The 27600-nt window shown below is 50.0% G+C and overlaps 1 protein-coding gene across 1 annotated transcript in view; it reads left to right on the plus strand.

Annotated features, from left to right (window-relative positions):
• Positions 1-9554: 9554 nt before the first annotated feature.
• The window catches only part of CNKSR3 (CNKSR family member 3), a 180292-nt gene continuing 162246 nt past the window's right edge, over positions 9555-27600 (plus strand). Inside the window, exon 1 of the mRNA XM_073585731.1 lies at positions 9555-9907. Within this exon, the coding sequence (XP_073441832.1) occupies positions 9742-9907 (166 nt within the window). The 5' untranslated portion in view covers positions 9555-9741. The remainder of the gene's footprint in view (positions 9908-27600) is intronic.

Consider the following 27600-nt stretch of genomic DNA (forward strand, 5'->3'; position numbering starts at 1 on the left):
GTGCTTGGCCATGGCGGAAGGCTGGGCATTACCAGCAGGCACAGGATGGTACACACAGGTTCTGGCTGGCCATAGCTTCATGTGCTTGGCCATGGCGGAAGGCTGGGCATTACCAGCAGGCACAGGATGGTACACACAGGTTCTGGCTGGCCATAGCTTCATGTGCTTGGCCATGGCGGAGGGCTGCGCATTACCAGCAGGCACAGAATGTTACGCACAGGTTCTGGCTGGCCATAGAATCATGTGCTTGGCCATGGCGGAGGGCTGGGCATTACCAGCAGGCACAGAATGGTGCGCACAGGTTCTGGCTGGCCACAGATTCATGTGCTTCGCCCTGGCGGAGGGCTGGGCATTACTAGCAGGCACAGAATGGTACACACAGGTTCTGGCTGGCCATAGCTTCATGTGCTTGGCCATGGCGGAAGGCTGGGCATTACCAGCAGGCACAGGATGGTACACACAGGTTCTGGCTGGCCATAGCTTCATGTGCTTGGCCATGGCGGAAGGCTGGGCATTACCAGCAGGCACAGGATGGTACACACAGGTTCTGGCTGGCCATAGCTTCATGTGCTTGGCCATGGCGGAAGGCTGGGCATTACCAGCAGGCACAGGATGGTACACACAGGTTCTGGCTGGCCATAGCTTCATGTGCTTGGCCATGGCGGAAGGCTGGGCATTACCAGCAGGCACAGGATGGTACACACAGGTTCTGGCTGGCCATAGCTTCATGTGCTTGGCCATGGCGGAAGGCTGGGCATTACCAGCAGGCACAGGATGGTACACACAGGTTCTGGCTGGCCATAGCTTCATGTGCTTGGCCATGGCGGAGGGCTGGGCATTACCAGCAGGCACAGGATGGTACACACAGGTTCTGGCTGGCCATAGCTTCATGTGCTTGGCCATGGCGGAAGGCTGGGCATTACCAGCAGGCACAGGATGGTACACACAGGTTCTGGCTGGCCATAGCTTCATGTGCTTGGCCATGGCGGAAGGCTGGGCATTACCAGCAGGCACAGGATGGTACGCACAGGTTCTGGCTGGCCATAGCTTTATGTGCTTGGCCATGGCGGAAGGCTGGGCATTACCAGCAGGCACAGGATGGTACACACAGGTTCTGGCTGGCCATAGCTTCATGTGCTTGGCCATGGCAGATGGCTGACCATTACCAGCAGGCACAGGATGGTACACACAGGTTCTGGCTGGCCATAGAATCATGTGCTTGGCCATGGCGGAGGGCTCAGCATTACCAGCAGGCACAGAATGGTACGCACAGGTTCTGGCTTGCCATAGCTTCATGTGCTTGGCCATGGCGGAGGGCTGAGCATTACCAGCAGGCACAGAATGGTACGCACAGGTTCTGGCTGGCCATAGCTTCATGTGCTTGGCCCTGGCAGAGGGCTGGGCATTGCCAGCAGGCACAGAATGTTACACACAGGTTCTGGCTGGCCATAGAATCATGTGCTTGGCCATGGCGGAGGGCTGGGCATTACCAGCAGGCACAGAATGGTACGCACAGGTTCTGGCTGGCCACAGATTCATGTGCTTCGCCCTGGCGGAGGGCTGGGCATTACCAGCAGGCACAGAATGGTACGCACAGGTTCTGGCTGGCCATAGCTTCATGTGCTTGGCCATGGCGGAGGGCTGAGCATTACCAGCAGGCACAGAATGGTACGCACAGGTTCTGGCTGGCCATAGCTTCATGAGCTTGGCCCTGGCAGAGGGCTGGGCATTACCAGCAGGCACAGGATGGTACACACAGGTTCTGGCTGGCCATAGCTTCATGTGCTTGGCCATGGCGGAAGGCTGGGCATTACCAGCAGGCACAGGATGGTACACACAGGTTCTGGCTTGCCATAGCTTCATGTGCTTGGCCATGGCGGAAGGCTGGGCATTACCAGCAGGCACAGGATGGTACGCACAGGTTCTGGCTGGCCATAGAATCATGTGCTTGGCCATAGCGGAGGGCTGGGCATTACCAGCAGGCACAGGATGGTACACACAGGTTCTGGCTGGCCATAGCTTCATGTGCTTGGCCATGGCGGAAGGCTGGGCATTACCAGCAGGCACAGGATGGTACGCACAGGTTCTGGCTGGCCATAGCTTCATGTGCTTGGCCATGGCGGAAGGCTGGGCATTACCAGCAGGCACAGGATGGTACACACAGGTTCTGGCTGGCCATAGCTTCATGTGCTTGGCCATGGCGGAAGGCTGGGCATTACCAGCAGGCACAGGATGGTACACACAGGTTCTGGCTTGCCATAGCTTCATGTGCTTGGCCATGGTGGAAGGCTGGGCATTACCAGCAGGCACAGGATGGTACGCACAGGTTCTGGCTGGCCATAGCTTCATGTGCTTGGCCATGGCGGAAGGCTGGGCATTACCAGCAGGCACAGGATGGTACACACAGGTTCTGGCTGGCCATAGCTTCATGTGCTTGGCCATGGCAGATGGCTGACCATTACCAGCAGGCACAGGATGGTACACACAGGTTCTGGCTGGCCATAGAATCATGTGCTTGGCCATGGCGGAGGGCTGAGCATTACCAGCAGGCACAGAATGGTACGCACAGGTTCTGGCTTGCCATAGCTTCATGTGCTTGGCCATGGCGGAGGGCTGAGCATTACCAGCAGGCACAGAATGGTACGCACAGGTTCTGGCTGGCCATAGCTTCATGTGCTTGGCCCTGGCAGAGGGCTGGGCATTACCAGCAGGCACAGAATGTTACACACAGGTTCTGGCTGGCCATAGAATCATGTGCTTGGCCATGGCGGAGGGCTGGGCATTACCAGCAGGCACAGAATGGTACGCACAGGTTCTGGCTGGCCACAGATTCATGTGCTTCGCCCTGGCGGAGGGCTGGGCATTACCAGCAGGCACAGAATGGTACGCACAGGTTCTGGCTGGCCATAGCTTCATGTGCTTGGCCATGGCGGAGGGCTGAGCATTACCAGCAGGCACAGAATGGTACGCACAGGTTCTGGCTGGCCATAGCTTCATGAGCTTGGCCCTGGCAGAGGGCTGGGCATTACCAGCAGGCACAGGATGGTACACACAGGTTCTGGCTGGCCATAGCTTCATGTGCTTGGCCATGGCGGAAGGCTGGGCATTACCAGCAGGCACAGGATGGTACACACAGGTTCTGGCTGGCCATAGCTCCATGTGCTTGGCCATGGCGGAAGGCTGGGCATTACCAGCAGGCACAGGATGGTACACACAGGTTCTGGCTGGCCATAGCTTCATGTGCTTGGCCATGGCGGAAGGCTGGGCATTACCAGCAGGCACAGGATGGTACACACAGGTTCTGGCTGGCCATAGCTTCATGTGCTTGGCCATGGCGGAGGGCTGCGCATTACCAGCAGGCACAGAATGTTACACACAGGTTCTGGCTGGCCATAGAATCATGTGCTTGGCCATGGCGGAGGGCTGGGCATTACCAGCAGGCACAGAATGGTACGCACAGTTTCTGGCTGGCCATAGCTTCATGTGCTTGGCCCTGGCAGAGGGCTGGGCATTACCAGCAGGCACAGGATGGTACACACAGGTTCTGGCTGGCCATAGCTTCATGTGCTTGGCCATGGCGGAGGGCTGAGCATTACCAGCAGGCACAGGATGGTACACACAGGTTCTGGCTGGCCATAGCTTCATGTGCTTGGCCATGTCGGAAGGCTGGGCATTACCAGCAGGCACAGGATGGTACACACAGGTTCTGGCTGGCCATAGCTTCATGTGCTTGGCCATGGCGGAAGGTTGGGCATTACCAGCAGGCACAGGATGGTACACACAGGTTCTGGCTGGCCATAGCTTCATGTGCTTGGCCATGGCGGAAGGCTGGGCATTACCAGCAGGCACAGGATGGTACACACAGGTTCTGGCTGGCCATAGCTTCATGTGCTTGGCCATGGCGGAAGGCTGGGCCTTACCAGCAGGCACAGGATGGTACACACAGGTTCTGGCTGGCCATAGCTTCATGTGCTTGGCCATGGCGGAAGGCTGGGCATTACCAGCAGGCACAGGATGGTACACACAGGTTCTGGCTGGCCATAGCTTCATGTGCTTGGCCATGGCGGAAGGCTGGGCATTACCAGCAGGCACAGGATGGTACACACAGGTTCTGGCTGGCCATAGCTTCATGTGCTTGGCCATGGCGGAGGGCTGCGCATTACCAGCAGGCACAGAATGTTACACACAGGTTCTGGCTGGCCATAGAATCATGTGCTTGGCCATGGCGGAGGGCTGGGCATTACCAGCAGGCACAGAATGGTACGCACAGGTTCTGGCTGGCCACAGATTCATGTGCTTCGCCCTGGCGGAGGGCTGGGCATTACTATCAGGCACAGAATGGTACACACAGGTTCTGGCTGGCCATAGCTTCATGTGCTTGACCATGGCGGAAGGCTGGGCATTACCAGCAGGCACAGGATGGTACACACAGGTTCTGGCTGGCCATAGCTTCATGTGCTTGGCCATGGCGGAAGGCTGGGCATTACCAGCAGGCACAGGATGGTACACACAGGTTCTGGCTAGCCATAGCTTCATGTGCTTGGCCATGGCGGAAGGCTGGGCATTACCAGCAGGCACAGGATGGTACACACAGGTTCTGGCTGCCCATAGCTTCATGTGCTTGGCCATGGCGGAGGGCTGGGCATTACCAGCAGGCACAGGATGGTACACACAGGTTCTGGCTGGCCATAGCTTCATGTGCTTGGCCATGGCGGAAGGCTGGGCATTACCAGCAGGCACAGGATGGTACACACAGGTTCTGGCTGGCCATAGCTTCATGTGCTTGGCCATGTCGGAAGGCTGGGCATTACCAGCAGGCACAGGATGGTACACACAGGTTCTGGCTGGCCATAGCTTCATGTGCTTGGCCATGGCGGAAAGCTGGGCATTACCAGCAGGCACAGAATGGTACACACAGGTTCTGGCTGGCCATAGCTTCATGTGCTTGGCCCTGGCAGAGGGCTGGGCATTACCAGCAGGCACAGGATGGTACGCACAGGTTCTGGCTGGCCATAGCTTCATGTGCTTGGCCATGGCGGAAGGCTGCGCATTACCAGCAGGCACAGGATGGTACACACAGGTTCTGGCTGGCCATAGCTTCATGTGCTTGGCCATGGCGGAGGGCTGGGCATTACCAGCAGGCACAGGATGGTACACACAGGTTCTGGCTGGCCATAGCTTCATGTGCTTGGCCATGGCGGAGGGCTGGGCATTACCAGCAGGCACAGGATGGTACACACAGGTTCTGGCTGGCCATAGCTTCATGTGCTTGGCCATGGCGGAAGGCTGCGCATTACCAGCAGGCACAGGATGGTACGCACAGGTTCTGGCTGGCCATAGCTTGATGTGCTTGGCCCTGGCGGAGGGCTGGGCATTACCAGCAGGCACAGGATGGTACGCACAGGTTCTGGCTGGCCATAGCTTCATGTGCTTGGCCCTGGCGGAGGGCTGGGCATTACCAGCAGGCACAGGATGGTACGCACAGGTTCTGGCTGGCCATAGCTTCATGTGCTTGGCCATGGCGGAGGGCTGCGCATTACCAGCAGGCACAAGATGGTACGCACAGGTTCTGGCTGGCCATAGCTTCATGTGCTTGGCCATGGCGGAGGGCTGGGCATTACCAGCAGGCACAGGATGGTACGCACAGGTTCTGGCTGGCCATAGCTTCATGTGCTTGGCCATGGCGGAGGGCTGGGCATTACCAGCAGGCACAGGATGGTACACACAGGTTCTGGCTGGCCATAGCTTCATGTGCTTGGCCATGGCGGAGGGCTGAGCATTACCAGCAGACACAGGATGGTACACACAGGTTCTGGCTGGCCATAGAATCATGTGCTTGGCCATGGCAGAGGGCTGGGCATTACCAGCAGGCACAGGATGGTACACACAGGTTCTGGCTGGCCATAGAATCATGTGCTTGGCCATGGCAGAGGGCTGGGCAGTACCAGCAGGCACAGGATGGTACACACAGGTTCTGGCTGGCCATAGAATCATGTGCTTGGCCATGGCAGAGGGCTGGGCATTACCAGCAGGCACAGGATGGTACACACAGGTTCTGGCTGGCCATAGAATCATGTGCTTGGCCATGGCAGAGGGCTGGGCAGTACCAGCAGGCACAGGATGGTACACACAGGTTCTGGCTGGCCATAGAATCATGTGCTTGGCCATGGCGGAGGGCTGGGCATTACCAGCAGGCACAGAATGGTACGCACAGGTTCTGGCTGGCCATAGCTTCATGTGCTTGGCCATGGTGGAGGGCTGGGCATTACCAGCAGGCACAGGACGGTACGCACAGGTTCTGGCTGGCCATAGCTTCATGTGCTTGGCCATGGCGGAGGGCTGCGCATTACCAGCAGGCACAGGATGGTACACACAGGTTCTGGCTGGCCATAGCTTCATGTGCTTGGCCATGGCGGAAGGCTGGGCATTACCAGCAGGCACAGGATGGTACACACAGGTTCTGGCTGGCCATAGCTTCATGTGCTTGGCCATGGCGGAAGGCTGGGCATTACCAGCAGGCACAGGATGGTACACACAGGTTCTGGCTGGCCATAGCTTCATGTGCTTGGCCATGGCGGAAGGCTGGGCATTACCAGCAGGCACAGGATGGTACACACAAGTTCTGGCTGGCCATAGCTTCATGTGCTTGGCCATGGTGGAAGGCTGGGCATTACCAGCAGGCACAGGATGGTACACACAGGTTCTGGCTGGCCATAGCTTCATGTGCTTGGCCATGGCGGAAGGCTGGGCATTACCAGCAGGCACAGGATGGTACACACGTTCTGGCTGGCCATAGCTTCATGTGCTTGGCCATGGCGTAAGGCTGGGCATTACCAGCAGGCACAGGATGGTACACACAGGTTCTGGCTGGCCATAGCTTCATGTGCTTGGCCATGGCGGAAGGCTGGGCATTACCAGCAGGCACAGGATGGTACACACAGGTTCTGGCTGGCCATAGCTTCATGTGCTTGGCCATGGCGGAGGGCTGCGCATTACCAGCAGGCACAGAATGTTACACACAGGTTCTGGCTGGCCATAGAATCATGTGCTTGGCCATGGCGGAGGGCTGGGCATTACCAGCAGGCACAGAATGGTACGCACAGGTTCTGGCTGGCCACAGATTCATGTGCTTCGCCCTGGCGGAGGGCTGGGCATTACTAGCAGGCACAGAATGGTACACACAGGTTCTGGCTGGCCATAGTTTCATGTGCTTGGCCATGGCGGAAGGCTGGGCATTACCAGCAGGCACAGGATGGTACACACAGGTTCTGGCTGGCCATAGCTTCATGTGCTTGGCCATGGCGGAAGGCTGGGCATTACCAGCAGGCACAGGATGGTACACACAGGTTCTGGCTGGCCATAGCTTCATGTGCTTGGCCATGGCGGAAGGCTGGGCATTACCAGCAGGCACAGGATGGTACACACAGGTTCTGGCTGGCCATAGCTTCATGTGCTTGGCCATGGCGGAAGGCTGGGCATTACCAGCAGGCACAGGATGGTACACACAGGTTCTGGCTGGCCATAGCTTCATGTGCTTGGCCATGGCGGAAGGCTGGGCATTACCAGCAGGCACAGGATGGTACACACAGGTTCTGGCTGGCCATATCTTCATGTGCTTGGCCATGGCGGAGGGCTGGGCATTACCAGCAGGCACAGGATGGTACACACAGGTTCTGGCTGGCCATAGCTTCATGTGCTTGGCCATGGCGGAAGGCTGGGCATTACCAGCAGGCACAGGATGGTACACACAGGTTCTGGCTGGCCATAGCTTCATGTGCTTGGCCATGTCGGAAGGCTGGGCATTACCAGCAGGCACAGGATGGTACACACAGGTTCTGGCTGGCCATAGCTTCATGTGCTTGGCCATGGCGGAAGGCTGGGCATTACCAGCAGGCACAGAATGGTACACACAGGTTCTGGCTGGCCATAGCTTCATGTGCTTGGCCCTGGCAGAGGGCTGGGCATTACCAGCAGGCACAGGATGGTACGCACAGGTTCTGGCTGGCCATAGCTTCATGTGCTTGGCCATGGCGGAAGGCTGCGCATTACCAGCAGGCACAGGATGGTACACACAGGTTCTGGCTGGCCATAGCTTCATGTGCTTGGCCATGGCGGAGGGCTGGGCATTACCAGCAGGCACAGGATGGTACACACAGGTTCTGGCTGGCCATAGCTTCATGTGCTTGGCCATGGCGGAGGGCTGGGCATTACCAGCAGGCACAGGATGGTACACACAGGTTCTGGCTGGCCATAGCTTCATGTGCTTGGCCATGGCGGAAGGCTGCGCATTACCAGCAGGCACAGGATGGTACGCACAGGTTCTGGCTGGCCATAGCTTCATGTGCTTGGCCCTGGCGGAGGGCTGGGCATTACCAGCAGGCACAGGATGGTACGCACAGGTTCTGGCTGGCCATAGCTTCATGTGCTTGGCCCTGGCGGAGGGCTGGGCATTACCAGCAGGCACAGGATGGTACGCACAGGTTCTGGCTGCCCATAGCTTCATGTGCTTGGCCATGGCGGAGGGCTGCGCATTACCAGCAGGCACAGGATGGTACGCACAGGTTCTGGCTGGCCATAGCTTCATGTGCTTGGCCATGGCGGAGGGCTGGGCATTACCAGCAGGCACAGGATGGTACGCACAGGTTCTGGCTGGCCATAGCTTCATGTGCTTGGCCATGGCGGAAGGCTGGGCATTACCAGCAGGCACAGGATGGTACACACAGGTTCTGGCTGGCCATAGCTTCATGTGCTTGGCCATGGCGGAGGGCTGAGCATTACCAGCAGACACAGGATGGTACACACAGGTTCTGGCTGGCCATAGCTTCATGTGCTTGGCCATGGCGGAGGGCTGAGCATTACCAGCAGACACAGGATGGTACACACAGGTTCTGGCTGGCCATAGAATCATGTGCTTGGCCATGCCAGAGGGCTGGGCATTACCAGCAGGCACAGGATGGTACACACAGGTTCTGGCTGGCCATAGAATCATGTGCTTGGCCATGGCAGAGGGCTGGGCAGTACCAGCAGGCACAGGATGGTACACACAGGTTCTGGCTGGCCATAGAATCATGTGCTTGGCCATGGCGGAGGGCTGGGCATTACCAGCAGGCCAGAATGGTATGCACAGGTTCTGGCTGGCCATAGCTTCATGTGCTTGGCCATGGTGGAGGGCTGGGCATTACCAGCAGGCACAGGATGGTACGCACAGGTTCTGACTGGCCATAGCTTCTATTTTGACTAGTGATGATGTTTTTTGAAGAGACACCTGGTAAGTATGGCCGTGTGTCTGGTGACACCACAGGACAGGTTCCTTGGTTCGCGTGCACCTTCATCTCTGTGCAGTACTGTACCCTCCATGTCTGCCAGGTGATTGTGCACAGAAGCCCACACCGAACAATGGCAGACATGGCACCACACAAGGGGCTGAGGTATGAGGCGTGAGCGCAGCGCTCCACTGTTTGCAGTGTGGGAGGGCCGTGCGTGTGAAAGAAAGGACAATGAGCCTCCAGAGGGAGGGACCGGGTGACAAAGGGGCGACGAGAGGCCCGGGCATGGGAAGTTTGGGAGGTTCGCCTAATAAGGGGAGGAGGCACAGCAGGATGGAGGAGGACGCGGGCTGGAGCTAGGAGGGGAGTGAGCGGGGAGCCTGGCACTGAGCGCTGCTTCCTCTGCGCACTCACAGTACAGGGACCAGCTGGAGCCATGTCTGTCAGCGGCCGGCTATGAGCTGAGGCCGGGGGAATGAGCGATGGGAACGTGAGGCACGACGGGGATGTGTTAGCCCGGAGGAGCCCTGCCGTCAGCGGTCATCCGGGGGAGACACCATTACTGGCGCTGGAGGCGCACGGCCACATCATGGAACCTGTCACCAAGTGGACGCCGGGGCAAGTGGTGGACTGGATGAGAGGTCGGTATGGTGTGGGGTCATACGGGGCAGCAATGGTGGGGGCAGTAGTAGTGAGGAGGTGTAATGGTGGGGGCAGTAGTAGTGAGGAGGTGTAATGGTGGGGGCAGTAGTAGTGAGGAGGTGTAATGGTGGGGGCAGTAGTAGTGAGGAGGTGTAATAGTGGGGGCAGTAGTAGTGAGGAGGTGTAATAGTGGGGGCAGTAGTAGTGAGGAGGTGTAATAGTGGGGGCAGTAGTAGTGAGGAGGTGTAATAGTGAGGGCAGTAGTAGTGAGGAGGTGTAATGGTGGGGGCAGTAGTAGTGAGGAGGTGTAATGGTGAGGGCAGTAGTAGTGAGGAGGTGTAATGGTGGGGGCAGTAGTAGTGAGGAGGTGTAATAGTGGGGGCAGTAATAGTGAGGAGGTGTAATGGTGGGGGCAGTAGTAGTGAGGAGGTGTAATGGTGGGGGCAGTAGTAGTGAGGAGGTGTAATGGTGGGGGCAGTAATAGTGAGGAGGTGTAATGGTGGGGGCAGTAGTAGTGAGGAGGTGTAATGGTGGGGGCAGTAGTAGTGAGGAGGTGTAATGGTGGGGGCAGTAGTAGTGAGGAGGTGTAATAGTGGGGGCAGTAGTAGTGAGGAGGTGTAATAGTGGGGGCAGTAGTAGTGAGGAGGTGTAATAGTGGGGGCAGTAGTAGTGAGGAGGTGTAATAGTGGGGGCAGTAGTAGTGAGGAGGTGTAATAGTGGGGGCAGTAGTAGTGAGGAGGTGTAATAGTGGGGGCAGTAGAAGTGAGGAGGTGTAATAGTGGGGGCAGTAGTAGTGTGGAGGTGTTATAGTGGGGGCAGTAGTAGTGTGGAGGTGTTATAGTGGGGGCAGTAGTAGTGTGGAGGTGTTATAGTGGGGGCAGTAGTAGTGAGGAGGTGTAATAGTGGGGGCAGTAGTAGTGAGGAGGTGTAATAGTGGGGGCAGTAGTAGTGAGGAGGTGTAATAGTGGGGGCAGTAGTAGTGAGGAGGTGTAATAGTGGGGGCAGTAGTAGTGAGGAGGTGTAATAGTGGGGGCAGTAGTAGTGAGGAGGTGTAATAGTGGGGGCAGTAGTAGTGAGGAGGTGTAATAGTGGGGGCAGTAGTAGTGAGGAGGTGTAATAGTGGGGGCAGTAGTAGTGAGGAGGTGTAATAGTGGGGGCAGTAGTAGTGAGGAGGTGTAATAGTGGGGGCAGTAGTAGTGAGGAGGTGTAATAGTGGGGGCAGTAGTAGTGAGGAGGTGTAATAGTGGGGGCAGTAGTAGTGAGGAGGTGTAATAGTGGGGGTAGTGTTGGGTGAAGTAATTGGCGCAGTGATAGTGAGGGTTGGTGGTAATGACTGGCAGTGGTGAAGAGGGCTGTGCTGCTGCTGGGCAGTAGTGTGATGTGGGGGACAGTTAGAAAGGGCGATGATACTAGGGGCGATGATACTAGGGGTAGTACGTGGGGCCTCCTGGAATGACCTAGCTGCCTGCTATTTATCTGGAGCAGTCACTTGTTCCCAGCTCCCCATCTTGTAGGGTCTCTTCTCCCCCCATTAATCTTCATGTCTCAGTGAACTCTTTTAACTTCCTTCCCACTGTTACTCTCCTCTGGAGACCTCACGTACCCCTTATTAAGGTCAGCTCAGTCCTCCTGCCCAAAAATGAGACTGGAACATGAGAAAAGCTCAGGCTGGGGGACCTATTGACGGAGGATTAGTTATTACCAGTGCCCAGTTGTAAGCAGTTCCAGGTCTGGCATGCGACAGGTTATGGCCCAACTGGAGTGGAATATGGAACCAATGTGATGAGAGCTGCTAGAAATATGCTGACAAATCTGGACTTCTCATCTAATATCTCGGTTGGCATGCCTGGGAGATGTTGTAGCATGCCAAGATGTCCCTGTGTGACATGTACCAGCTTGCAGTTTGTTTCTCGGTTATAGTGTTGTTTCTTTGCTTGTATTGTGCATTGGGTGAGTCCGGTCTGGGAATAATGGCAGCCAGGGTACCCCGATCACAACACTCAGTCTTGCTGCCGTCATGTGAAACTTTGGAAAGTTTTGGACTTGTAAATTCTTGTGTGATGGTTGATCGTGTAACGGTGATTTGCTTTTACCAATCTACAAGGCTGTGACTGATGAGTTACGAGGCCCGTCCAGAAGACGTAGATTTGGCGTTGTTATGGTGAGGTCGGCCGCTGTGAAAGGTTCACTACCATGTAATATCAGTGTGACTAGGTTAGTAGATGCGGCGTGGCTGTGTGGAGAGCCGAATATAAACGTGTGACATGTTATGATGTCTATATAGCTGTATGTCTACAGTTACACCTAGCATTGCCAAGTGCGGAGTGTGATAAGGCCCTTACCGCCGGGGTCATACGTCCGATCCGTTTTATATGTGCTATTCTGTCCAGTGAAGAAACAATAAGCAGATGTCTGCCTGAGTGTTGCCGTGGACAGACACGAGGCTGTCTATAGCCGGCCGCTTCTCAATAACTGCATTGCCATTTTAGTCAATTACATGCAAGTCTAATGAAAGCTATAAAGTGCCCGAGATATCATCATTTCTGTCCAACCACACCATACAAAAGTGAAAACATGAGCAGTTTCCACCGTGATTCATTTTTTATACAAAATGTAGTGGGATTTGTATTAATAGAGATTTTCTGGTTCTGTGCATCTAAAACAATAGCTAATAGCTGGATTTGTGGCACTGTCTTCTCCATGTTCTACCAACAAGACTTCTGTTATTCTAGATCTGTGCCATTCTCATGGCAGCATGATAACATCACAGGGACTAGGCAGTGAACACGTGGTAAACGGCACATTATATGGTATTGCAGCCCACAATGATGATACTGTAAAATGTTATTTGCTGAAATATTTTTGATAACTATTTTATACGTGAAATAGAGCAGGTGGATTTTCATCATTTCAGGGGACCGGTATAATATTTAATCTGGTTGGATAATAAATGTTTTTTAAGACCTCTTTGAATGATGTACGTGAAGCATAATTTGTTTCTGGTGTGTTCTGTTACCTTGTGTAATTCTTTCTAGTGACAGGTACATCCCCCTTGGCAGAGATGTGTCATGGTGCAGGTAGCCGGAGTTTGGAGGACTTCTCATGTCTGGACTGGCAGCGTAAAACAGAGTTGGAAAGAGTTCAGGCAGCTATGTTCACACTAGATAGTCCTCAGATGACTAGATTACTGTCTAATCCTCTACAGACTGCTAAAACCATGTGGGAAGTTCTCCGGTTAGTCTCCCACTTATTGGCCTGACATGACAGCTGTCAGTGCTCAGTGGCATGTACGTGGGCAGTTGTACTTACACTGTCGTAATTATGGTGCATCAAGTGTTTATATGGCAGTGCTCTGATATAGAAGAATGTGATCGAAGACATACGCAAAGCACACAACTAATGCATGCACATGATCTTAAGATAGGCTGCTGAAAACAAGGCCCAAAGCACAAAGGCTTCTTCAACAAGAAGGAACACACAGGATTGTTCTTGGGTATTCACAGAATTGCATACACTTTGTTGCTAGCCATACTGCTTGTATGCGGATTACAAAAGTTCAAAGCAAGAATACAGCAGGGAGCACGGAAAGCCTCCGGGGCGTACTGCAGACCCATAGTGCACTCTGACTGCTGTACGGGTGTGTGCAGCGGTAATTGCTGTGTGTGTGAGGCCCAAGACATTGATAACATTTTTCTGAAATCTCGGCACATACTGTAGATTAAGGCTATGTGCCCACGCTAGCGTTTTTAAACGCTCAGGAAACTGATCCCCCTTCCCAGAAAACGCGCATCTTTTTTCCGCGCGATTCTTGCGCGTTTTGTGCAAAAAAGCCGCGCGTTTTGACACGTTTTTTTTTTCCGCGCGTTTTCTGGGAACATTGGGGAAGGCTAAAAACGCTCAGCAATGCGGAAATTAATGAGCATGCTGCGTTTGTAGCCGCTAAGCGATTCCTGAGCGGTTAAAAACGCATGCATTGGCACAAAAAGCCAAAATAGCATGCAAATTAATTTGAAGCATCTTTTAAGAGTTTCTGCAGCGTCTGAGCTGGCACAAAACGCTGCGGAAACACTTAAAAAAACGCAACGTGGCACACAGCCTAAAACAGTTTTTATTCTTAATCACTAAGGACAGCTTTTTGTTATATATTTGTGTATATCACAAATGCGAGAAACACGGCCAAGTCTCGCATGTTAATACCAGGCACAGCCACCGGAACTCGGGAGCGGAGCATGCGGCTCCATGTATTGCTATGCGGCTGCACTCTCCAATCCAAGTGCCGGGTATTAAGATGCGAGACTCGGCAGTGTTTCTCGCATGTGTGATCCCGGCTTTAGTGTAAGTTCCCTGACTTGAGTATTAGGCTGTGTGCACACGTAGCGTTTTTTTTGCGTTTTTGCTGCGTTTTTTAACGCACAATTTTGCCGTAAAAACGCAAAAAAAAAAAAACATCCCATGCAATCCTATGGAATTCCGCACATGCTTTGCTAATGCTGCGTATTTTTCCACTGCGGAATCGCATCACAGAAAAATACGCAGCATGCTCATTCTTTGTGCGAAATCGCGGGAATGCCGCACACATAAGAATGCAATGATCCACTTACTTTCCGCATGTGGCTATGGCCACCATGCGCAAAGTAAGCTGAAAATGTGCAGATGGTACCCAGGGTCTGGGTGGAGAGGAGATTCGCCTCCCGGTTCTGGGTACCATACCCCTGTAAAAATAAGAATTAAAATTAAAAATGGTGTTATTCTCACCTTCCGGTGTCCCTCGCAGCGTCACCAGGCCTCGGCGATGCTCCCGGCAAGTCCCGTTCCCAGTGATGCCTTGCGACAATGAGCTTTGATGAAGTCGTGGTGGGTATGGGGGGTGGGGTTAGAACAGTTAATAATTTAAGAAAGAATAGAGGTACAGAGAGATACATAAAGTGCATGTATACTAATGCCAGAAGCCTCGCCAACAAAATGGAGGAATTGGAGTTAAAGTTGTTGTAACATAATTATGACATGGTGGGGATATCTGAGACATGGCTGGATGAGAGCCATGACTGGGCTGTTAATGTACAGGGCTATAGTCTGTTCAGAAATGACCGAACAAATAAACGAGGGGAGGCATGTGTTTATATGTAAAATCATCCTTAAAACCCATCCTTCGTGATAATATATACCGGGTGAGTCATAAAGGACGGACGTTTTTAAACTAATCATAAAATCGTTAAATATTTATTAAATATAAATGTATTCACAGATTTGGTTACGTATACTAATAGCATTTGACAAATTCAAGTGTGGAAAACAACATCTGCCATGTGGTGGCCATTATCAGTGATGCATTTCCAAAGGCGTTCTTGGAAGTTGGCATCAACACGTTCCAACACAACTCTGTCGATTTGGGCAACTTCCACTCGAATAGCTTCCTTCAGTTCTTGTAATGATCGAGGCTTAAGCTTGTATACACGTGATTTGAGGTGACCCCATAAGTAATAATCGCACATGGACAGGTCTGGGGACCTAGGAGGCCAATTAATATCGCCAAACCTGGAAATGATGCGACCAGGGAAGAGAGGGTGAAGAACGTTCATTGTTGCTCCGGCTGTGTGGGCCGTTGCCCCATCTTGTTGAAACCACACACTAGAGATGGGGATATGTTGCCGTCGTAACTCAGGAACAAAGAAGTTATTTATCATGGCGATATAACGTTGTGAGTTCACGGTAACAGTATTGCCATTATCGCCTTCGAAAAAGTACGGACCGATCACGCCATATTTGCCCATAGCGCACCACACCGTTACCTTAGGGCTGTGCAGATGTCGTTCATGTAATTCTTTCGGATTTTCATAGGCCCAATAACGGCAGTTCTGCTGATTAACCATGCCATTGACATGGAAATGAGCTTCATCACTCATGAATAAAATAAGGTTGTCGTTTTGCTCAATAATTGCTTCCATCTCAAGTGCGAACTTCAGTCGCGCTGCGTAATCCCCGCGCTCCAACTGTTGCACAATGGCCAATTTATAGGGGTGGAAATGCAGGTCTAAATGCAAAATACGCCTTACTGTACGATTACTGAGGGCAAGTTCTAAAGAATGTTTCCGAGCAGATCGACTCGGACTACGCAGCATGGCTTGCCTGACGCATTCCACATTTTCAGGGGTACGTGCCGTTCGTGGAGCCCCCGGTGGTCGTTTGTTCATTAGTGTACCTCGTGTACGGAGTGCTTCAACCCAACGTAGGATAGTGTTACGAGCGGGAACAGCTTGATTTCTGTGAATATTGAAATGACGCCGAAACTCACGCTGAACGGCTGTGATACACTCATTATTCTTGACAAAACTGTCGTACGCAAAAACGCGATGTTCTATCGTCCACGGCACCATAGCTTAAACTGAAACTAAAATAAAAACAATGCTTTCACCTCACAAACATAACCCCGCCTCCCGCACATCTCTACCTCCACCTGGTGGTGAGTTATAGCCACTTCAAATACATCCGTCCTTTATATTTAACGATTTTATGATTAGTTTAAAAACGTCCGTCCTTTATGACTCACCCGGTATGAATCTAATGAGAATGTAGAGTCCCTGTGGGTGGAGATAAGGGGAGGGGGGAAAATAATAAATTACTGATAGGAGTTTGTTATAAGTCTCCAAAAATAATGGAAGCAACAGAGAATATCCTCATAAAGCAAACTGATGAAGCTGCGACTCAAGGAGAAGTCATTATTATGGGGGACTTCAACTACTCTGAAATACATTGGGGAACCGTAACCTGCAGTTCCAGCAAAGGTAATGTGTTTTTGACAACTATGAGAGACAATTACCTTTCACAACTGGTTCAGGACCCAACAAGAGGGGGGGCACTGCTAGACCTAATATTAACCGCCAGTCCACATATCAAATATAGGGGTTGAGGGTCACTTGGGTAATAGTGATCACAAAATAATACGTTTTCATGTATCCTTTAATAATAAGAAGTGTAGTAGAGGGGTTACAAGGACACTAAACTTAAGGAAGGCAAATTTCCAAAGGATGAGAGATGATCTTAGTGCAATTAACTGGGACGATATCCTGAGACATAAAAATACACAAAGAAAATGGGAGACGTTTATTAGCATCCTGAATAGGACCTGTGCACAATATATACCGTATGGGAATAAACATGTTAGAAATAGGAGGAAACCACTATGGCTAAATAGAGCTGTAAGGGGCGCAATAAGAGATAAAAATAAAGCATTTAGAGAATTAAAGCAAAATATTTTTTAACTACATAAATAGTAAGAAGCTAAAAAATGATAGTGTTGGCCCCCTTAAAAATAGTCTGGGTGAAATGGTGGATGAGGATGAGGAAAAAGCCAATATGCTAAATGACTTTTTTTCCACAGTATTTACACAAGAAAATCCCATGACTGATAACATGATCAGTGATAAAAATTCTCCATTAAATGTCACCTGCCTAAGGCTGGTTTCACATTAGCGCTTTTGTGCGCAGCGCATCGTGCGCACCCGTGCGCATGCGCACTGCGCACCTATACTTAACATGACGTGCGCATGGTCTTGCGCATACTTGCGTTTTCGTGCGCATGCGTTTTTTTGTCTTTTGCGCCAGGCGCGCCAGACGCAACATGTTGCATTTTTGGTTCCGCCCTGTCTCGTCAAAAAAACGCATGCGCACGCTTGCGCACGGAATGCGCAAAAACACCACATTGGAGCCTATGGGAACGCATGCGTGCGCATGGTCTTGCGCACGCTTGCGTTTTTTTGCGCATGCGTTTTTGAGTTAAACAAGTCTAGAATGTTCTCTAGACAATGGAAAAAACGTCACACTTAAAAACGCATGCGCATAAACGCCAACGCATGCAAAAAACGCATGTAAAACGCAAACAACGCTGCGTTTTTTTTACACATCAGCGTGCGCATGACGTTAAAAAAACGCGCGTTTGTTTTGCGTTTTTCTTTGCGTTTTTTATGCGCCCGATGCGCTGCGCAAAAAAACGCTAATGTGAAACTAGCCTAACCCAGCAGGAAGTACGGCGGCGTCTAAAAGTCACTAAAATTGACAAATCCCCGGGCCCGGATGAGATACAACCCCGAGTACTGCAGGAATTAAGTACAGTCATAGACAGACCATTATTTTTAATCTTTAAAGATACCATAATAACAGGGTCTGTACCACAGGACTGGCGTATGGCAAATGTGGTGCCAATATTCAAAAAGGGGACAAAAACTGAACTTGGAAATTATAGGCCAGTAAGTTGAACCTCAACTGTGGGTAAAATCCTGGAGGGTTTTCTAAGACATACTATACTGGAGTATCTGAAGAAGAATAACCTCATGACCCAATATCAACATGGGTTTACAAGGGACCGTTCCTGTCAGACTAATCTGATAAGCTTTTATGAAGAGGTAAGTTCCGGACTGGACCAAGGGAATGCAGTGGACGTGATGTACATGGACTTTCAAAAGCTTTTGATACAGTTCCACACAAAAGGTTGATAGATAAAATGAGAACAATGGGGATAGGGGAATATATGTGTAAGTGGGTTAAGAGCTGGCTCAGGGATAGGAAATAAAGGGTGGTTATTAATGGAGCACACTCGGACTGAGTCATGGTTAGCAGTGGGGTACCACAGGGTCAGTTTTGGGCCTGCTTCTTTTTAACATATTTATTAATGACCTTGTAGGGGGCATAGAGAGTAGAATTTCAATATTTGCAGATGACACTAAACTCTGCAGGGTAATCAATACAGAGGAGGACAATTTTATATTACAGGAGGATTTATGTAAACTAGAAGCTTGGGCTGATAAATGGCAAATGAGCTTTAATGGGGATAAATGTAAGGTCATGCACTTGGGTAGAGCAAATAAGATGTATAATTATGTGCTTAATTGTAAAACACTGGGCAAAACCGTCACAGAAAAAGACCTGAGTGTATGGGTGGATGACAAACTGACATTTAGTGGCCAGTGTCAGGCAGCTGCTGCAAAGGCAAATAAAATAATGGGATGCATTAAAAGAGGCATAGATGCTCATGAGGAGAACATAATTTTACCTCTATACAAGTCACCAGTGCGACCACACTTAGAATACTGTGTACAGTTCTGGTCTCCGGTGTATAAGAAAGACAAAGCTGAACTGGAGCGGGTGCAGAGAAGAGCGACCAAGGTTATTAGGGAAATGGGGGGAGTCTGCAATACCAAGACAGGGGGCATCCTCTACGTCTGGAGGAAAGAAGGTTTAAGCATACTCACAGACGCGGATTCTTTACTGTAAGAGCAGTGAGACTTTGGAACTCTCTGCCTTGTGATGTTGTAATGAGTGATTCCCTACTAAAATTTAAGAATGGTCTGGATGCCGTTCTTGAAAAGTATATTATTACAGGGTGTATACACTAGTTTCCTTAATATTGCGTTGATCCAGGCAGATAGTCTGATTGCCGTATGTGGAGTCGGGAAGGAATTTTTTTCCCCCATGTGAAGCTTACTGTTTGCCACATGGTTTTTTTTTGGCTTTCTCTGACACGATATGAGACCTGGTTTACATACAGTAAACCATTGCATATCCTTTAGATTTATATATGTCCCTCACTAATAATGTTAGTAGTGAGTGTTAAATTTTGTAGCTGTAGGTGTTAAATTAAAGGATCAATTCACAGAAAAAACTGGCATGGGCTCCCACGCAATTTTCTGCACCAGAGAGGGCAAGCCAGTGACTGAGGGCAGAAATTAATAGCCTGGAGAGGGACCATTGTTTTTGCCCCCCCGGCTAAAAAAAATCTGCCCCCCAGCCACCCCAGAAAAGGCGCATCTGTAAGATATGTCTATTCTGGCACTTTCCCTCTCCCCATTACCCTGTAGTGGGTGGCATATGGGGTAATAAGGGGTTGCTATTGTAAGGTGACATTAAGCCTGGTTAATAATGGAGAGGTGTCAATAAGACACTTTTTCATTATTAATCCACTAGTCTGAAAGGGTTAAAAAAAACACACATTAAGAAAGAAGACTTTTAATTAAATAAATACACACATTTTTTCATCTTTATTTAACTCCCAATCCAATCGAAGCCATCGTTCTCCTGGAAAAAAGCCAAAATAAACAAAGCAACAGTATCCCATACCTGTCTGCCGTACAGTCATGTCCCACGTTGCAATCCATCTGACGGAGTTAAATAGTTTACAACAGGGAGCAGTGCTCAAAGCCACTGCAGAATGAATGAAAAGCTGCCTGCGCAGCCTCCCCACCTGACCGGACTTGAACTGATTGGCGTCGAAAAGTTTCTGAACACTTTCCCACGCTGGTCAGTTCACCACCGGTCAGGCGGGGAGTCTGCGCAGCCTCACTGACTACTGCTGACGTCACTTAGGCTGCGCTAACTCCTCGCCTGACGCTCCCATTACTATCCCCATATTCATATTGTTAAAAACACATAGCAAGAATAAAGTCCTGCCAGCTTTTCAGATGCTCAGTTCAGTGTGAGCCAACCGATGAACTGCAGTAACCTTCAATACGTCACCGCCAGCACCGTGTGAAATTTCCCAGTGCTAGCGGTGATCTCATTGAGGTCACTGCTGTCAATTGGAACCCGCAGGTTCATTGACTGGCGGTAACCTCAGTAATGTCACCGCATCAGCTCAGTGTCTCCTGGATGCCAGGCTGAACAGTCGCATCTTGCCACCGCTCAGCCTGGCATCTAGATAGAGCACATATGGATTACAGCAAATTACAAATGGATTATCATTGGACAGGTAAGGAATGTGGTTTTTTTTTATTTTTACTTTATACTGTAATAAATGGGAAAAAGATGGGAGAAGCTTTTCAACTAAAGGATTTTATTTTTGCTGTGTGTTTATTTCGAAGCTATAGGGTTAGTAATTGGGGTGTCTTTTAGATGCCTCTCTAATACTTACCCCTGGGCTTGATGTCAGCTGACATTACAAAGTTAACATTAACCCCAACCCTATTACACCATGATCAGTCATACATATGGAAGGCTGGGGGAAGATCCAGAGTGGTATGAGGGAACAGTGGAGCAGTGCTGTGTTGAGAAAAGTAAAGTCACTGCAGCATGGTAGGAGAGCAGGAGAGAGATTCTGTGATTACCTGGTGGATGCAGGTGTTTCACACCCCTATGCGCGTTTTGGATCTTAGTCCTTCGTCAGGGGGTGTCTAATGCCTGGATCCGGGGCTTTAAGTGTAAAAGGCCGAAGCGCCGATAGGTGGAGACCGGAGAGGAGTTGACGCATATACAGTATGCATGACTGATCATTAAATACCTCCCTTCTGGCTTTATAGGTTTAGGTCCCGTGCCCCATACCTCTTGCATGGGATAAATATTTACCTAGTGACAGCAATGTACAATGGGGGAAAAAGTATTTAGTCAGCCACCAATTGTGCAAGTTCTACCACTTAAAAAGATAAGAGAGGCCTGTAATTGACATCATAGGTTGACCACAACTATGAGAGTCAAAATGAGAAACCAAATCTTGAAAATCACCTTGTCTGATTTGGCAAGATTTATTTTACAAATTATGGTGGAAAATAAGTATTTGGTCATCTAAAAACATGCAAGATTTCTGGCTCTCACAGACCTGTAACTTCTTTAAGAGGCTCCTCTGTCCTACACTCATTACCTGTAGTAATGGCACCTGTTTGAACTTATCAGTATAAAAGACACCTGTCCACAACCTCAGTCACACCCCAACTCCACTACGGTGAAGACCAAAGAGCTGTCGAAGGACTCCAGAAGCAAAATTGTAGCCCTGTACCAGGCTGGGAAGACTGAATCTGCAATAGGCAAGCATATTGGTGTGATGAAATCCACTGTGGGAGCAATAAGAAAATGGAAGACATACAAGACCACTGATAATAGCGCTTGATCTGTGGCTCCATGTAAGATCTCACCCCGTGGGGCCAAAATGATTACAAGAATGGTGAGCAAAAATCCCAGAACCACACAGGGGGAATCAATGAATGACCTGCATAGAGCTGGGACCACTGTAACAAAGGCTACCATCAGTAACACACTACGCTGCGAGGTACTCAGATCCTGCAATGCCAGATGTGTCCCCCTGCGTAAAGGGGGTTTTACACGAAGCAATATTGCTAAAACGTCACTGGTTTTGTGACGTTATCGCAATATTGCTAGTGATATCGCTATGTGTGATACTTACCAGCGACCGGCTCCCCCGCTGCTCATCGCTGATCGCGCGAGAATGTCCGGCTCCATTTCTCGTCGTCTGCTTCCTGCTGGGCTTCCTGCTGTGACGTCCAGCGACGCGTGGAGGCGGGCGGGAGGAAGCAGGATCGCTGTGTGTGAATGGTAAGTATCGTACGCTGCGTCGCTGCTGCATCGCTGTGAGATCTTTCTGTATGAAAGCTCACTAGCGATCATTTAGCGATGCACCAGCGATCCTGACCGGGTCGGATCGCTGGTTGGATCGCTGGTGCATCGCTAAATGTAAAAGGGCCTTAAGACAGTACATGGGTCATCTGAAGTTTTCTAGAGAGCATTTGGATTATCCAGAAGAGTACAGGGAGAATGTCAATGGTCTGATGAAACCAAAGTAGAACTGTTTGGTAGAAACAAAACTCATGGTCCTTGCCCATCTACCGTATTTTTTGGATTTTAAGACTCACTTTTTCCCTCAAATTTGGGGGGAAATGGGGGTGCATCTTATAATGCGGATATACCTTACCGGCCGCAGTGGAGCAGGGTCCCAGGGCCGCTGCTGGAGGAGAAAAGAGTGACGCGTTGCTGCAGGCCGCAGGCTTGGATGAAGAGGTGTTCCGATGTGTGCCGCTGCTGGTGAAAATGACTGCGGTGGTTCGGGGGGGCTCCACCAGAATTTTGTGAAAGCCCAGAGGCCCCCCTCCCCCCCGCATATCCATCACTGCAATGCGGTGGCCTCCGGGTAAATGGCCGCTGGGGGCAGCGCATGCTCAGATTGAGATCTTGGCAACAATATCTTTTCCCAAGATCTCAGGAGACGAGATCTCGGCACCCGAGATCTTGTTGCCGAGATCTCGATCTGAGCATGCGCCGCACCCGACGGCCATTTTCCCCGAGCCCCTCCCCGCACATCCATTACTGCGATGCAGTTGCCTCTGTGAAAATGGGCACTGGGGGGGGGGCGCAAGCTCAGATTGAGAACTTGGCAGCGAGATCTCGTCCCGAGATCTCAGTCTGGGCATGCGCTGCCCCGGCGGCCATTTTCCCCGAGTCCACCATATCGCAGTAATGGATATGCTGCGGGGGCTCCGGGCTTTCACAAAATGCCGGCGGAGCTCTCCACACCACAGAGCACCGCAGCCATTTTCACCCGCAGCGACGCACATCGGAAAACCGTCCCATTGCGGCCTGCAGCAACATGCCACTCTTGCCCCCTCCAGCAGCGAACCTAGGACCCCGCTTCACCGCTGCCACCACCCCTGGTAAGCAATAAGATGCATGGATTATAAAAGGCACCACCATTTATTAAAAAAAATTTTTTTTTCTATTTTTCTCTTCAAAATTTGGGATGCGTCTTATGATCCGCAAAATACGGTAATTCATGAAGAGTTATGCCACGTTAGTAGCCAAACTTACTCCAGAAATTAACTTCAGTCCCTAACTGAACAGAGGCACACAGCACTTGTACAATGTGGCTATTTCATTAAGTGGCTTTTGCCTCTGCACACCTCTTCATTAAGATTGGTGTCTTTAATGGCGGTCTTATTGAATCTAACCCAACATCTCAGATGTCTTAGTTCTTCCTGCCTGCAGATCACATTGCATTTTCAGGATGGCTATATGATTTTTAGTTTGTGTACAGTAACTCTTTTGTTTTCCCGAATAGGGCTTATAAATATGAGAGCACTTTTTTCAGAAAAAAATCACATTCAGATTTATGGAATAAGGTATTCAGTCTCTAAACCTTCTGCAAGAATCTTTGATATATGGAGATTCTTGTTGTCCATACTGACATTGGTGAATTTGTTTGGAGCCTTTGCCACAGATACGTCATTTGTGCTGTAAAAATTGCACTTGCCTCACTTTTTTAATGGACAGAAACCTATTATACGTCACATGTGAACAGAGCCCAAATTTGCCTTTTTAAAGGTATGTACGCTCTCAATATGCTATCCTTATCCATAATCTCACTCTATTTTTGGACCATTCACAGCTGACCAAAAGTTTACGACAGAAAGGTTGTTGTTGTCTTTTCAGCCTGAAGACTTGCTAAATGTCAACCAAGGAATACTAGGACTAAGATTTTTCTAAATCCCCTTTACGTTGCATGAAATGTAATTTTCTCTGACTGTTAAAAATGCAAATAAAAAGCATACTTTTGTTTTATTGGGTTTTCCAGGACTTTTTTTATTTTTTTGTGTATAGCGGGTATACTGCTACTGCAAGTCCTCTCCTTGCTCTACAGCAGTTTCCTACTGTCCGGATGACTGATGAAGGTCTTGTATTGACCGAAATGTCTCTTGTTTTGGATTTACCACAATTAAAGGAAACCTGTCACCTCATTTTGCTGCTATTAGACACATCCACTGCCTTTCGGGGCTTATCTACAGCATTCTATAATGCTGTAGATAAGCCCCCAGTCTGACCTGAAAGATAAGAAAACAAGTTTTATTATACTCACCCAGGGGGCGGTCCGGTCCGATAGGTGTTGCAGGTTCCGGTCCCGGCGCCTCCCATTTTAATGCAATGTCATCTTCCTTGCTTCGTGCTATGCTCCTGCGCAGGCGTACTGATCTGCCCTGTTGAAGGCAGAGCAAAGTATTGCAGTGCGCAGGCGCCGGGAAAGGTCAGAGAGGCCCAGCACCTGCTCACTGCAGTACTTGGCTCTGCCCTCAACAGGGCAGATCAGTATGCCTGCACAGGAGGGCAGTACGAAGCAAGCAGGATGACGACATCGCATAAAGATGGGAGGCGCCGGACTCGGGACCTGCGACACCCATCAGAACAGACCGCCGCCCCGGGTGAGTATAAAGGCCCCGGCACACATAGCAATCTCGCTAGCGAGATTGCTGCTGAGTCACAACTTTTAAGACACAACAGCGATCTCACCAGCGAGATCGCTGTGTGTGACAGCGATCAGCGACCGGCCCACCTGCCGGTATCGCTGATCGCTGCAAGAAACCTCTGGACATTTTTTTCGTCGCTGATCTCCCGCTGGCCAGCACGCATCGCTGCGTGTGACAGGCAGGAGACCAGCGATCAGCTGTAAAATAATAAAAAAAAATAAAAAATATTGCTTTATTCTCACCTTCCGACGTCCCGTGCAGCGTTCCCGCCTCTCCACGCTCCGGTCCCAGTAATCCTTTGCAAGAATGACCGCGAGACTTTGCGATCCCGCGAGAACGGACATCATCGCGATAATTCTCGCAAAGGATTACTGGGACCGGAGCGTGGAGAGAGGCGGGAATGCTGCGCGGGACGTCGGAAGGTGAGAATAACAATATTTTTTATTTTAATTCTATTTTTGACATGGATCCATGGCATCAGCGCTAACGAACACAGCGATGCCGCGCGCTCGGCATCGCTGTGCTAATCGCTGGTGAAGCTGTCTGTTTGACAGCTCACCAGCGATCACATAACGACTTACCAGCGATCCTGACACGTTGATATCGTTGTCGGGATCGCTGGTAAGTCGCTATGTGTGACTCCAGCTTAATAAAACTTGTTTTTCTTATCTTTCAGGTCAGACCGGGGGCTTATCTACAGCATTATAGGCCTATTTCACACTTCAGTTTTTTCTCATCAGTTATAATCCGCCAAAATTGTGGAAAGCGGATCCGTTGTTAACTGAAGTGAACGGATGGCAGCGGCCCGGTTTTTTGACGGATCCGTTGGCTGAAGAATTTTAAAGGAACCGGGGACGAGAGAGAGAGATTTTTTTTACCGTCCGCCAGAAATGATTTCAGGGTTAAATTTCCGGCTGAGATCATTCCTCCGGTCATGCGCAGTACAGAAAAACGTTACAAGCTCCATCCGGGCATGTTGGCGGACGCAAAAAAATGGCGGATCCGACGTATGGCCATCCGTCAAAATCCGCCAGTAATGCAAGTCTATGGGAAAAAAACGGATCCGCCAAACAAAATGGCGGATCTTGACTGATGGAAAAAAACTGAAGTGTGAAACGGGCCATAGAAGGCTGCAGATAAGCACCGAAAGGCAGTGGCTGCATCTTATAGCGGAAAAACGAGGTGACAGTTTCCCTTTAATAAATATTCCTGTTGAATACACCAAAATGAGTGCCAAGTGTTTTTCCAGTATAACTGATGGAATTGGTATCCTACTTGCGCACCGCTCTTCAGAAGTGCCTTGTCTTTTTTTCACAGATCACGGATTGCAGTCCGTGCAAGGACTGAGTTCCAAAGATGTCTTCATGGTCCCCAAAGGTGCTTCACATGTTCTGCTGTTTTGGCATGTTGAAAGCCAGATAGTGCTAATTTCTTACCGAGCCCTGCAGTGTGGCCAAACAGTACTTTCCAACCATGAATGGGGTATCACTGCATTCAGGAGAACGTGCCTAAAAATTATGTGTCTATTTTTACTCGTAACCCTCTTGCAAGCAAAACATTTGCAGCAAATATAAAATTTTAGTGGTACAAATTAAATTTTTGTCTTTTCACAACCCAATAGTATTATAATCTGTGAAGCTCTTGTCTTGTGGGTTCAAAATACTCACTATAATCTTAAATGAACTCCTCGGTTAGTATAGTTTCCAAAATGAGGTCACTTTTGTGTTTTTTGCTGTTCTGACACCTCAGGGGTCTGTCTAATGGGACATGGCAATCGATCCAAGCCAATGGACAATTATTACCAGAGTGAGTACTTTGCCCATATCCTCATTTTTATGCAAATTACCCAACTCCACACTGTATAAACCTGAATGTTTATTGGATGTAGCAGATCAGGCGATGTGTATTTATGTAATGAGGGAGGTTGTGGTCGATGGGTAGCAACACTCTTTATGGCGGTGTGCAGAATTATTAGGCAGCTTATTTTCCTAAAGCAAAATCAGCTAAAAAAGAAATGCAACTGTGGCCAAAGCTGCAGCAAGCATTAGGCTGGAGTCACACACAACCATTAAAAAATCGGTCCCATTTTAACGGTACCAAATCGCACAAAGAATTCTTGGCCAGATATCCGTCTGTCATCCCATTTTCCGGCAAGGAACCAATTTTAATTGCATCTAAGCATCAAATTGACATCCAATGCCAATGCCTGATGCCCTATCCTGTAGACCTGGAGAAGTTGTGCGATTTAATCGCAAGTCACACATTTGATGCATTTTCCATGCGTTTTTTTATCGCATCTATAGACTTGCATTGGGGAATCCGATCCGAAAATCGGTGACAATCGCAGCATGCTGCGATTGTCTCGGTCTGAGGATTGGATGCGATAAAAAATCGCATGATGTGAGCTGCCCCATAGAATAACATGGGTTCGAATGCAATGCGATTATTTTTTTTTTTTTTTTTTTTTTTTTTATCGCAATGCACTCGACCGTTTTAATCGCTAGTGTGACCCCGGCATTACTCTTATATTTGCATAACAGTGTTTTACCACTACCATATGAAACTAATCGATCTTTTTAAGAGTCAGTAAACTTTCTGTTCTTTTTCCAGCTCATGTAGAGAGTTGGGACTGAAAGGTACCATCCAGAGCTTTGGAGACATTTATATGTTGCTTGACCTGACTT

This window comes from Dendrobates tinctorius, unplaced genomic scaffold, assembly GCF_039654945.1.
Source record: "Dendrobates tinctorius isolate UK_male_01 unplaced genomic scaffold, ASM3965494v1 ptg000087l, whole genome shotgun sequence".
NCBI lineage: Eukaryota > Metazoa > Chordata > Amphibia > Anura > Dendrobatidae > Dendrobates > Dendrobates tinctorius.